The sequence below is a fragment of the Tympanuchus pallidicinctus genome, unplaced genomic scaffold (assembly GCF_026119805.1).
Source record: "Tympanuchus pallidicinctus isolate F22 unplaced genomic scaffold, pur_lepc_1.0 scaffold25, whole genome shotgun sequence".
Taxonomy (NCBI): Eukaryota; Metazoa; Chordata; class Aves; order Galliformes; family Phasianidae; genus Tympanuchus; species Tympanuchus pallidicinctus.
The window spans coordinates 1,801,695-1,814,677 of NW_026294742.1; the positions used below are offsets into that span (position 1 = coordinate 1,801,695).

The 12,983-nt window shown below is 49.6% G+C and overlaps 1 protein-coding gene across 7 annotated transcripts in view; it reads left to right on the plus strand.

Annotated features, from left to right (window-relative positions):
• The window catches only part of MTMR3 (myotubularin related protein 3), a 73,844-nt gene that overhangs the window by 58,485 nt on the left and 2,376 nt on the right, over nucleotides 1-12,983 (plus strand). For 3 of the 7 annotated variants that reach the window (XM_052689696.1, XM_052689694.1, XM_052689695.1), the window contains 8 exons: nucleotides 302-497; nucleotides 2,116-2,301; nucleotides 3,646-3,816; nucleotides 5,840-5,985; nucleotides 6,639-8,040; nucleotides 9,691-9,801; nucleotides 10,231-10,319; nucleotides 11,529-11,555. In XM_052689696.1, coding sequence (XP_052545656.1) covers nucleotides 302-497; nucleotides 2,116-2,301; nucleotides 3,646-3,816; nucleotides 5,840-5,985; nucleotides 6,639-8,040; nucleotides 9,691-9,801; nucleotides 10,231-10,319; nucleotides 11,529-11,555 — 2,328 coding nt within the window. Of the gene's footprint in view, nucleotides 1-301; nucleotides 498-2,115; nucleotides 2,302-3,645; nucleotides 3,817-5,839; nucleotides 5,986-6,638; nucleotides 8,041-9,690; nucleotides 9,802-10,230; nucleotides 10,320-11,528; nucleotides 11,998-12,983 lie in introns of all 7 variants that reach the window. The other 4 variants (XR_008208295.1, XM_052689698.1, XM_052689697.1 and 1 more) reach the window with 4 other exon arrangements.

Below are 12,983 nucleotides of genomic sequence, written 5' to 3' on the forward strand. Positions count from 1 at the left end.
GATCAGCACAGGCTGCTGGAAGTAACCATTACCCAGTGGTGCTTATGATGGCCTCTGCTGGTGATCTGCTGTGCACGTATCTGGGCAACTGCTGCAGCCTGATTGTGGGCTGCAAGGCTTTGCTTCTTACAGTTCAGGGAAAGTCTTAGCAAAATGTACCTGAAAAATAATCAGTGGTGACATTCACAGCTTATTAGAGTACACATTTAAGGATGGTTATGCTTTGATTTGATGAAATCAGAGATTCAAACCTGGAAGCATTTTAAAAGAGCAAAGATTGTCCTCCTTTGTTTTCTTCCAGTTGGCTGTCAGCTCTGGAGAGCACCAAATGGCTGCAGCACTTGTCTGTGCTTCTGAAATCTGCACTGCTTGTGGTTCATGCTGTGGACCGAGACCAGCGACCTGTCTTGGTGCACTGCTCCGATGGCTGGGACCGAACCCCCCAGATCGTGGCTCTGGCCAAACTGCTGCTAGATCCCTACTACAGGACCACAGAGGTTTGTAAGCCATCTGCTGATGAACATTGACTGAGTTTGGCTTCCTTTCCAAGGAATTTTGTATTGAAAAGTAATTACAGAATTTTCACCTAGAAGCAGCGCAGGAGCCAGCAGGAGTTCAGTAACAGCAGTCTGCAGATACAGTTACATGCAGGTGTAAATATAGTCTGTACTTCAAGAGCAGATTGTGTTTTTCCTCTTTGCAATAACTGCCCTGTCATGGTGTTCCTTTCCCCATATTTAGCTTAGGAACATGCAATACAGAGCGCTGCTGGCACAGCTGCAGTTTCTCAGCCAACTGCTGATGCAAAGCCTTTCTCTGTTCTCTTTTCCAGTTTTCTTAGCTACATATTTCTCCAGTTTGGTTTCTTTCATTATGCCTTGTCACTGAGTTATAACACTGTTGCTTTTTCAGCCTGATTTTTTTCTTCCAAGGCTTTTCAGCACTGTGGGATATGTGATGGCTAGATTCCATCTGTCAGCCCACATGCAAGATGCCTTTGTTGTCTAGAACAGAAGTGTGTGTCTGTGCACTGTGCTGTACTCTGGTGTTTAAACCCTCAGATACATGTGGACAAGGAGCTGAAACTGTAGCAGTGCCCTTTGGAGGAAGTTGTGGAGACTTCCTCAGACCCTTTTTCACATTGGTTCTAGAGGTCAGCATCCACCAGGTCAAAACACTCTGCTCTGTCTCTGGTGCAGAAGCTCCTCCCAGTCCCTCCTCAGAGTTGTCATTTCCTGTTCAAACTGAAAAGTTCTTCTACACTCACCTTTTTGCTGCCTGCCTTTCCACTGCTGCATCAGAGGAGCCGTGAACTGTAACTGTGCACAAGAATAAGGAATGTTCAGAAGAATGAATTTCATCATGGTCACTTTCAGGCTTTACAGCTATCAGCTTTCTTTTTCCTTTTGAATTACAACCATTGGCTTAATGAAGTGTGATCTACACTTTCTCATTCCGCTTAGAAGCAAAACCTTTCTAACGTGGTAGATTTTAGGTCCTGTAAGACTAGGTGTCACAGCCAGGTTCTTCACTAGACACTTTTGGAATGTGCTTTGCCCTTTGAGTTTGCATGAGAAACTGTGCAGTCTGACTTTTATCAGACCTTTATCTGACCTTTATGGCTGTGCTACGTTTGATACACATGTAGGAAAGCAATCTCTGTGAGTGTGAATATCTTGTCGTGGTGAATTTTCTTTTTGACAGAAAGATCTCTCCTTTGTTTTCAAAGGAGAGCATTAAGATTTCCTTTTATATCCAAGTGAAGGTTACCATTATCTGGGTTTGAATCAAGATTTGAAGTTCCTGCTCTTGAGATAGCTCTCAAGTCAAGGTCTGCTTCCTCGTGAGCCAGAGGACTTAGTAGTCTGTCTTATTCCCTTTCCTGTCCATGTGAGCTTGGGAATTCACTTCAGTGCTAATTTCATTGTGCAGCTCTTAAGAAAATAGAGGTACTGGATAAAGGAGAAAAGGTAAGTGATGGGGGCTGATTCTGAAGGGAAGTCAGGAGTGAGGACACAGCAATAAGATGAGCTCCGCGAGCATCAGACCGTCTTAAAAAGAGAGAGAAAGAAAGAAGTAGAGGGGAAATTTTGATCTGTGCTTGTGTCTGTGCAGGGTTTCCAGGTGCTGGTGGAGATGGAGTGGCTGGATTTCGGCCACAAGTTTGCCGATCGCTGTGGCCATGGTGAGAATTCGGATGACCTCAACGAGCGCTGCCCGGTGTTTCTGCAGTGGCTGGACTGCGTCCATCAGCTCCAGAGGCAGTTCCCCTGCTCTTTCGAGTTTAACGAAGCATTCCTTGTGAGTTGTGGCTTGAGAGCTTGCTGTTTCATAGGCTGCTCCTAACCCAGTACACACACACTGAAGAGCCCTGAGGGGTTTCTGATTTTCCCACCCGTCTGTGGCGGGATGCCTTCAGCCTGATAAAGGACAGGGGAGAGCTGCCCTCATGCAGCAGACAAAAATACTTGTATAGTTGTGGAGCCTGGGGTTTGTTCGCTCTTAAAACAAAAGCAGGGCCCTTAAGGGCTTCTTTTAAACTTGAAGGGAAGAAACAAACGGTATGAATTTAATCATCCTACTTAAGAGTTGCTGAAATAAGTTCAGTGCAATACGTCCACACAACAGAAAATTGTTTACTGGCAGATAAACTTCCCTTGACTTGGATCTCTTTGGATGCTGAAGATAACTCTTCTAAGCACTCCTCTTTACCTCTCCATTCGATTTTTCTTCCCTTGCTGAAAATGTACAGGATGTACCAGCGGTGTTTCTTTCCTTTGGAGGGGGAGAGCTCTCTTATTAGAAACTTGCCTGGACTGTCAAAGCCAGTTTTTAAGGCCAGAGTGTGGCTCTCTGAGAGGTGGGCTGCCTGCAGAGCTGGTAACCTGAGGAACAAAGGCTTTTATGGAATGTCTGATCCACAGGTTTAAAGCCGTTGCTGTGATTGTAGATGACTGGCATTCCTGCTTGCCAGCTCGGCCATGTAACTGAGTTTATGTGCAGTCCCAGCTTGGCTCAGTTGTGAAATAGGATGCATCAGATTGTAACTGGCTCCCCTAGCTCACTGCTAATCGATGGGAGCTGTGTGTGAGCATTACCCTTAATGTCCCCACTGCCTGACAGCAAAACCCCCAGTCTGTTTGTGCACAGCCACTGGGGCTGTTGGGGTTGTTCAGGCACTTAAAGGTAGGCTCGTTAAGCAGCTTGGTCAGGCGTTGAGCACAGTGTGGAGTGAATAATGGTTAGGATGTATGCTGTGCACATCTCTACTGACACAGATTAACACTTATTCCCACCATTCTTTGTCTTTGTGCTGCTGCAGTAATGTTTTATAACTTCTCCTTCAGGTCTGTGAGTTTCAAATTAGCAACACTTTTATAATGAATATGAACCACTGCTTGTCTTTATATTTTGCAATTTTTCCTTGAGTTTTTAAAAGATGCCTCTGTATGTAAATCCTTTTGCAATTAACTCATAAGGAGACACACAGAAAATTCCAGGTTTATTTGATATATCAAATCTTTGGGAAAGTCTTTGGGAAGAGAATGCACTGCCCTGTGAAGGAAAGGTTTCTTTTTTCTGAAGCATTCTTGCATTAAGCTGATGTCTTCTGCCATATGACCGTATCTGCGTTGGTCTCTGCAGGTCAAATTGGTGCAGCACACCTACTCTTGCCTCTTTGGTACATTCCTGTGCAACAATGCGAAAGAAAGAGGAGAAAAACACACTCAGGAACGGACCTGTTCTGTCTGGTCTTTGCTGCGGGCAGCAAACAAAGCCTTCAAGAATCTGCTCTACTCCTCCCAGTCAGAATCTGTACGTATCCTTTCTTACCCTCTCATGAGGCTCTGTCTCTCAGGGACTCTCAATCCGATGCTCTCAGCAGTGTGGCCCACAGTGAACAAACACCCAGCCTGTAGCAGTGGACATGGCAGGTCACTCTCCACGAGTGCAGTGCAGGGACAGTGCACCCTTCTGGAAACACCTCAGCTCTCCTCTTCAATATTTACAACTGGATGCTCTGTTCAGTTTTACGTTTCAGGTCCTGCCTCAGGTCTGCTTGTATTTGAGGAATGTCAGGTGCAGCCTCAGAAATTTCTCTGTGCTGGAAACATATTTTGTTACTAACATTTCTGTGTTTGACAGAGAGAACAAAGCCGTGTCAGAGGAGTGTCATGAAATGACAAACAAACCCAGACACTGTTTAGATTTAATGTAGATGCAGAAAATGTAACTAGAATCATTTGGCATATTTGTGTTTCTTGTAATACTTTCACATTTTCACTCTGGCTCACTGAAGCTTCCCATCCAGGAAGGGTTGCAGTACCTTCTTTTGTATTGGATGGAAGGGATTTGGAGCTGCACTGTGGTAGGCATGGCATGTAAACAGCCAGTCATCAGAGATCACGGTGACAAGGGTAGCAAAGGCTCTTATAAATATTTAAATGCTTTTGGTAATGAAACATAGACACCACAAACCCAGCTGTAAGGACTGTGCCGTGGTTTTCCATGTGAAGGATGCAGCTTATGGTTGTTCCTTAAGAGGAAAATTAAAACTTGGCTTAGCAGGGAAGAATTTGTCTGCATTTGCTATGAAAGGATGAATTCAGTATTCACGTCAGCCCTCTGTCTCTGCCCGTCTCCTCTGGACACCACACCTGCAGCCTGTGCTCAGTCTGTGTGCAGATCCATCTGTCATGGTGACAGGCAGCATCACAGGGAGCCTTTCAAGACTTCCCAGCCTGGCGTTGCCATTAGCAGTGGCTGTGATGGCTGAAAGCATGAGGCACTGCAGATAAAAACAGATCGTGAGGGCTTCTGGAGCTGTGGGTGCATTGAGTGCCCCCTGAGCACAGCAGTGAGCTTAGCCAGGAGGAGCTCAGCACCTGCAGCTCAGGCAGTGCAGCCAGAGAGCTGCTGTGGCCCTGGGCTGCCTTCACCTGCTGCACTGCACGTGGGGTCTAGGTGGCTTGGGCCGTGCTCTTGGTAAATGGCTCACCATACTAAACTAACTCGGATAAACTGTGTGTGTTCTTAGAGTTTTACTAATTTCCTATCTTGTATTCGTTTCTTCCTTGTTTTACTTCCGTGTTGAAAAGGTGCCTCAGTGATGTGGGCACATCTGTTCTAAAACCGTGGTCGTTAAGAGGCAGCAGTCCTCAAACTGAGCTGCCCCACATCCTCCCTCTGAACCCCCTGGCTGCTCTGTGCTGCTCCCTGCTTTTCCTAAAGGAAGCTGCTTGCAAAAACAGTGAAATTGATAGAGAGACTCAAGGCGTTCTTGAATGCAGACATAACAGAAAGCATGTTGCACAGTCAAGGGATCCCTTTCAAGAGCAGGCTGCCTGTTCAGCAGAAGTATTTCTACATGTACTTAATTTTTCACATGTGAGTGCTTCCTTTAAAGACGGGCTTAGCTTTGATGAATTGGAGCCCTAGAAAGAGGCTGTGAGTTCAGCTCTCGTGTGGCACGCTGTCATACCAAGCACAGGAACGCTCTGCTATGGGCTGCTGAATTCCTCTGTGCTTCAGCTTGCCCAGCAGCATTATTGAGGTGTGGATTCACACAGTGCACGTGGCAGGAATTCATTCACGGGAAGTTGGAAGCCAGCACTGTTAGGCCTCAAGCTCCCTCTGAAAGAGAAGATCATTACGTATCCAAGTGTAGCTGATTAAAAGTGCCGTAGCTGCTCTCAGGCCTTCTGAACTGTCTCGAGATCTGACACAGCCTCCCAGCTGCAAATCTGAACAACAACCCAATCAGCTCTGAACACATTTTTACACCCTGGCAGCAAGCAGTTGCAATTTCTGAACAACTGTGTGTGTTTTTCTCTCTCAGGTGCTGTACCCAGTGTGCCATGTGCGTAACTTAATGCTCTGGAGTGCTGTTTACCTGCCCTGTTCTTCCCCCTCTACGCCTGCTGATGACACCTGTGCCCCATACCCTGTTCCAGGCTCTAGCCCTGAAGATCAGCCCCTGGGCAGGTGAGCCTAGAGCTCAGAAATCCCATCCTGTAAAGTAAGATCAATAAGGAATATTGTGGGATATTAAGAGGAGAATACTTGTGGGAGGGAAGTGTTTCTCACAGGCGTGTTTGTGGGCTGTTTGACTCACTGACCCAAAGCAGTCTTTCCTTGTTTCAGGTTTGAAAGCTGTTAAGTTTCAGAGGTCAGAGCATAACAAATGTATGGAATCTGAGAGATTAGGAAATGAGTTGAGCTGTGGGCATTGCCTGGCTTTGGTGGATATAAGCTTTTATTTGGCTGACTTGAATTTCAGTTCTTTTCCTGTTGCATAACTTTCTTTGCTTTGTGGGGTTTTGTTTTTTTTGTGAAGTGATTCTGTGCACACGTTAATTAGGAGGTGTGACCAGACTGTGAGCATCTGTGCTTTGTGGTAAAGGGATCTGGGGATGTTTGAAGTCTGATTCAACAGATTTTCCTACAGGCAAACAGCAAAGTTCTGAAGCAGCTTTTCCCTACAGATGGTCCAGATGTGCTCTGGATAATGCTGCGCAGGCGTCCCACTTGTGGAGGGGAGGTTTTAAGCCACAGTATCTGAACTTACAAAAAAGAAAAAACAGCAACAAAAAAACCCCACCCTGATTTGTCATTTGTCATTCTGATTGCTTGTGCAGGTTACCAAAGACAAGATCCTTTGACAATCTGACGACAGCCTGTGACAGCAGCGTGCCTACGACCAACCGGCGCAGCAGCGACCCCAGCCTGAATGAGAAGTGGCAGGAGCACCGCAGGTCCCTGGAGCTGAGCAGCCTTGGGAACCCTGGGGAGGATCCGTTTGATGGGGATGGCCTGAGCAAGCAGGGCAGAGCTCTGATGGGAGCGGAGCTCTCCGTAGCAGCCGGCGTGGCGGAGGGGCAGATGGAGAACATTTTGCAGGAGGCCACTAAAGAGGAGGTCGGTGTGGAGGAGCACTCGAGGGGCAGCCTAGAGACTGCAGGTAAAGGGGATGAGATTGCCTTGCATGTGGAGAAGAGAACTGAAAATCTACACGGCTATGTCAGTGAACTGTGTGAAAAGGCTGAGGACAAAGGTGTGGCAATGAACAATCCATGTCCGCTTGCACAAGGTGCTTGTGAGCTTAAAGGACGCCAGGAGGAGCACGCTGATCTCAGTAACACTATCCAGAAGTTACCTCAGGTGAAAGGACTGCAGACTGTTCCTTTGGAGAGCTTTGTAAATAGAGACACTCAGAAGAATGTGGAGGAAGGTGTGGGCAAGCCTGAAGGAGAGGGAGAGAGCCTGCACAGCGTATCACATGCCGGCCTTCTGTTCCCTCTGACGAGCCTGCAGGAGGTGAGAACATCCAACATCGAGAGTTCTACAGAGACCTTAACTGAGAATGAAGCCAAGCAAGAGCTGATTCCCAAGGATCCGTGCCACAGAGCCCATCTGATGGACAACAGTGCTGACGAGCTTTTGCAACTTATTGAAAACAGGCTGGAGGGGGAGAGCGTGCTAGAGCTTCAGAAACTGGGCACAAAAGTGCACAGGACTGCTGGCAGGGGCAGCGCGCGCATCCCGATGCCTTCCCCTTGTGCCTTGCCTTTAGGTGAATGTAAAGACGAGGTGGTGTGCAATGGAGAGCTGGAGCCCGAGAACAGGACGGCGGAGAAGCCTGCAGGGCTCGGCGTGGTGCAGAAATACCAGGCGACAAACGGGCACTGTGTGAACGGGGAGGACGGCAGGATGAAGATCTCTCTGAGCCGGCAGGTCTCGGCTGCGAGCTGCGGCTCTGCGCAGTTTCACTTCAGGAACCTGCACCAGAAATGGATGATGGCTCATCTCGGGAAGCAGCAGGCGGCCGGCAGCCCAGACCAACCTGCCAGGAGCCACCTGGATGACGACGGGATGCCCGTCTACAGCGATGTCATCCAGCAGCGCCTGCGCCAGATTGAGACTGGGCATCAGCAGGAGGTGGAGACCTTGAAGAAGCAGCTCCAGGAGCTGAAAAGCCGGCTGGAGAGCCAGTTCCTGAACAGCTCCCTGCGTCTCAACGGCGATTACGGAGACGAGGTGGTGAGTGAGGTGGGGGCTGGGCGCTGCTGGCACTGCGGGCTGCTTGTGTGCATCTCCCCTTGTTGGCAGGCAGGGATTGGTGTGGCCCGACAGGGTTTTGTAAAACCCTTGAGGTCTTTCTGAGGAGCGAGCAGGTAATCAGAGTGCTTGCTGAGCAGCATTACTGATGATGAATGGTTCCACTGTGTTTCAGCTTGACCAAGAAAATAGCAGAGGGTTGCTTCAAGCAGCATGTTTCAGTGTATTTGCATCTAGCTGGGCATACTGCATTGGCTTCACTCCGAAAACCCACGTGCTGTGCTTTTGTTTTCATTCGTGGGAAGGACATTTTCCTAAGGACATCAGTGTCGTTCACTGGGGCAGGAACGCAGCTCTTATCCCTCAGTGCTTTGCATGCAGAGGGTTGGAAAGGTGCAGCAGTGGTTGCTCTGTTTGCTCAAAGCCAAGAATTGGAAGCGAGGTAAAAGAAAAGAAGGGAGAGCTGTGAGGACACAGGAGGAGGAGGCAGGGGGCACAAGAAGGGAGGTGAGGACATGCAGGAGAGTCTTTAGGTGCGTTCACACAGTGTTGGCCTGGAGTTCCCAGGTTGGTGCAGTACTCAAGAAACATTTCCTACGTACGCGTTTAATTTGCTTTATGTGCCTCCAAGACTGGGAGAGGGAAGGTTTGGAAGAGCTTTCCAACTTGAGCCTATTTAGTTTCCTGTTGTGCAGAAGCGGCAGAGGTGCTGGACAGTCCCAGGACACCTGTTGAGAAAAATGCAGTTATGTCAGAGAGAACAGCACCCAGAGCTCCTCCTGAGCATCCATCTCAGCTGGGTCTCTCTGAGGTTGGATGTGGCTTTGATTCCTTGATGGACGTGATGCTTTGGCGCAGTTTGTTGCACTGCGCTGTGTAAGGGCCTTCTCCAGCCAAGTGTGGGGCTGGGATGTCTTCTGGTGTCACTTGTTTTACAACCTGATCTCTGCTTTCTGTTCTTGCCTCATCTGGCAGTAGAGGACCATCTCTGTAAATCCAGAGGTTCTCAGGCACAAAAATATGTAAGATTTTTTTCCCCATAGTTTTATTTAAGCCAGTTAAACTGCAGTGCTGCCAGCCCAGGCTGTCGTAAGGCAGCGTTATTCCCCGTCCACGTGGCTCAGGTGCTGGCTTTCCCATGAGTGATTCTGCATGTGTTTTCCAGATCTTTTTCAGACAGCAGGGCATGTATGCACCACCAGTATTTATTTTGAAAATGAAAGCCTTGGGAAAGAAACACAGCCATGAAATTGGAGCCACAGATAGCAGCTTCTTGTTTTCTCGCTCCAAGTGTTGTCAGGACTCTATGCTAGCACTGGAGAAAGCGGATTTGAAATCCACTCTAGCTCACATCAGAGGGCCAAAAGCCGACCTGGTGGATTTCCTCTTGTTTGCAGCTCACCTCTCACAAACTGCTTCAGCTTGCTCCATTTCGTCCCACTTGGTGCTGGTTTGCCTGCGCTGTCACACGGGGAGCTGGCGGGTGTTGGCACCTCCCTTGCCATGCACACACAGCCTGCTCTTCCTCAGCAGGAGGCTCCTCCCCACTGCTCCCCACAGCTGGCCGCCTTTGATCTGTGTGGAAGTAGGATGACGGGATGGTTCTGTTCAGCTGTGTTTGTTTGCCAACAGACTTCTATACCCGACTCGGAAAGCAATCTGGATCAGAACTGCTTGTCTCACTGCAGCACAGAGATTTTCTCTGAAGCCAGCTGGGAGCAGGTGGACAAACAGGACACAGAGGTACAGACTGAATCCCTTCAGATCACTCACTGTTCTGGTAGGAGGGGCCGTTCATCTCACTCAGATTATCCACACGCTGTGCTCGTGTGCCACGACGTTTCGCTCACCTCCTGCCCTGAGCTCCGTGTCTGTGAACCCGCTGCTGTCTGTGGGCACGTGGTGGAGCCGGGGCTGAGCTGAGGGAGCGTGGGGAAGCCTCACAGCCTGGGCGCCTCTAGGGCACAGGGAGCAGCAGGGAGCTGGACTTCATGACTTCCTTTGTTTGCCTGAGGGCAGCTCAGCAGTCAGGTCTCAGGGGGGAAGTTTCGGTCTCTGTCAGTGTTGCGAACGCTGAGTTTCTGCTTTTAAATGGAACAGGCTTTGCTTGGGCCGTGGGAGCTGAGGTGTGATGGCTGCTAACCTGACAGGTTTGTCTTCTCCCCCTTGCAGGTGACACGATGGCTCCCCGACCACCTGGCCGCTCACTGCTATGGCTGCGACAGCACCTTCTGGCTCGCCAGCAGGAAGCACCACTGCAGGTATCTGAGCAGCAGGGAGGGATGGGGGCCAGGCCAGCACCCGGATCTTCCCTCTGCTCTTAGGCCGGGAAGGGCTCCGTTTTGCCTCGAAGTTCCTTAGTGAAGGATGGGTGTCGGGGTAGGAGTGGGAGCTCCTGCAGGAGCCAAGGGCTCTGAGGCAACAGAGCAGCTCCTGTTGGGCTCCAGCTCGCTGCATCTGTGCATGAGGAGCCACGCTGGGTATCTGTTAGCCCTGGCCCAGGTGGATCCCAGCGTTTTCTCTCGAGCTGGATTTGGAGACAGCTGGCTCTTTAGCTTAAGGTGATGAAAATAACTTAAAAAATAGTCGTGTGTCTCCTTTGCACTCAGTAGGGGCCTTTGGATTGGATGGTTTGGAAATCTGAAATTCTGTCTTAGTTTCATTTCTGTTAAATCCCTATTCCTGATTTCTGGCTATGAGAAAATGATCACGAAAACTGTCATTGAAATAAATGGCAGCTACCACGTTTTGATGCTTTGGTGCTTTTTGAAGTAGTGAAGAATTGAAAGCATCCTGAGCCCCCTCTGAACTTTGCTTCACTTAAAATTCTTGTGAAGATAAACAAACCAGGGAAGAATGAATGAGGAATTGAACGAGATGGATTTTTTTTCAAGTTTCATGTCCACTGTGTGTGCAGATGTAATTGCTAAGCGTCCTTACACACATCTGAGGGGTTCTATAGGAGTTCAGAGAACACTTCTGTGTGTCTCTTGTGGTACCTGTGGTGAAGTGCCCCCATCCATCACCGTCTCCCTGCCCGTGGCTCCCCTAGGGCTGCTCCCACTTTGCTCCCACATCGCAGTTTTGCAGGCCTGGACTCTGGGGAGCTGAACACCTCCAGCACCACGAGGAGCTGAGATGGATGCAGGGTCTGGAGTCCTGTTACAGGATTCCTTTGGTGTCTTTGTTCTGTGCTTTCCAATGCCTGATGTGGGTTGGCCAGGCCGTCCATGTGAGCTCTCGTTGGTAGAGAGCAGGAAGGGCTGCCATCCCAGCTGACAGGAAAACCAAGCATTTGCCTTGCGTGCATTGTTACAAAGCACTGGTGAGTCTGCTCACCTGCCCGTCTGAGGGTGAGAGTGGCTTAGAAGCACATTTCCAACGTGAGCAGGATAAAAGTACCCAGCTTCCTTCATTGCCAGTTTGCTTCTGTTGCTGTTCCCTCTGAGCTCTTCCTTCCCTCCTTGCAGGGACACTGAACGTGTTGATCAGATCTGGTGAGCATTTACAGCAGCCTCTGCCTGTTGTCTGTCTGCATTTTCTCAGTAACTTCTCCAAACTAACTCAGGCTCTTCCCCCTGTTTTTCACCTGGCTGGAAAGCTCCAGAAATAAGCTGTGGGTGGCTGCTGGATGCTGAGATTGATAAAACAGGCTTCTCTTTCCACAGGAAGGCACTGAGGCTTGGCTTCTGGTAGCTGAAACTGTGGTGTGGATGACACTAACTGTCACCATCAGCAATGGTGTGTTTGAGTAACAGAATGCTGCAGTGCTAACTGGGAAGAGTTTAACCTTCAAGTTCAGCCATTTATCTTAGCTTCCATTCTTTCCCTTTTTGCATTAATCCTGGGAGGTGTCAGTGTGTTAGCAAGCCATGCAAGCGTGTGCATGTCGATGGAAAAGGATTGATGCTGATTTTGGAAGGACTGTGGCAATAAGAGGTAATGCAGGGCTGGGAGAGAGGTGGTGTCTCACAAAATGGGTGAACGTGGATAATTTAGTGCAAGGAGCTCTTGGTGGTGTGGCTTTAAGTCGCCTGCCCTCCAAGGGGAGAGATGTCTTAACAGCTCCAGATCCCTCGTGCACAGCAGTGGGGTGCACAGAAAGCTGCTCAGGGCAGAGCAGTTCCAGAGTGCTGTCACAGAAAGACAAAAGGACAACAAACAAGTGTTGTGTTAGGAAGCTGGTGAGCTGCAACAGACAGACCATGGTTTTCCAGTCCCTCTGGTTGTTTCTGACCCGATCCATCTGCAGTAAGTTTCTGTGGGTAACTGCTCTTTGAACAGCAGCAATGGGAGCTGACAGCACAGATCACACCTCAGCAATTGGTTTCACTGCTGCTGGCTTTTCTAGCAGTAATTTCTGACAGATTCCTGAAGGCTTCCAGCCCGCAGCCCCAAGCTGGCCATCGTGACATTCTGCTGCTCGGGTTGTGGCACTGAGATCCGCAGCTGCTGTGCAGAGCTGCAGAAGTCAGCCCTGTGAATGGGAAATGGCATTTCTCTGCTGGCTGTTCCCCATCAGTGCCCGGCATCTGGGAGCCCCATCTCTTGGCAGCGAAGCATTAATGGAAGCTGCTGGGTGTAAGCAGAGCTTCCTGTCGCTCTCGGCAGCAGCAAATCTTTTCCTGCACAAATCGGTGGTGGCATAAAGTCCCGATGCCAAAGAGTCCATGAGAAGGGAGCGGGGCCTGGAGGCGAACGGCAGACTGCAGGGCTGCGCTGGGAGCCCTGAGCGGCCTGCCGAGGTGTGCAGCGTGCAGGGAGGGCTGCAGGAGCAGCAGGGGACGCTTCCCACACTTCACCTAACCCTGTGAGAGCATGCAGTGGGCGCCTGGCAGCAGTGCATCCTGCGGCACAGCCTGAGCATGGCGCCGCGCACCGCGTGCTCCTTGCCGGCAGCATTGCTGTGAGCGACGTGTGGGGCT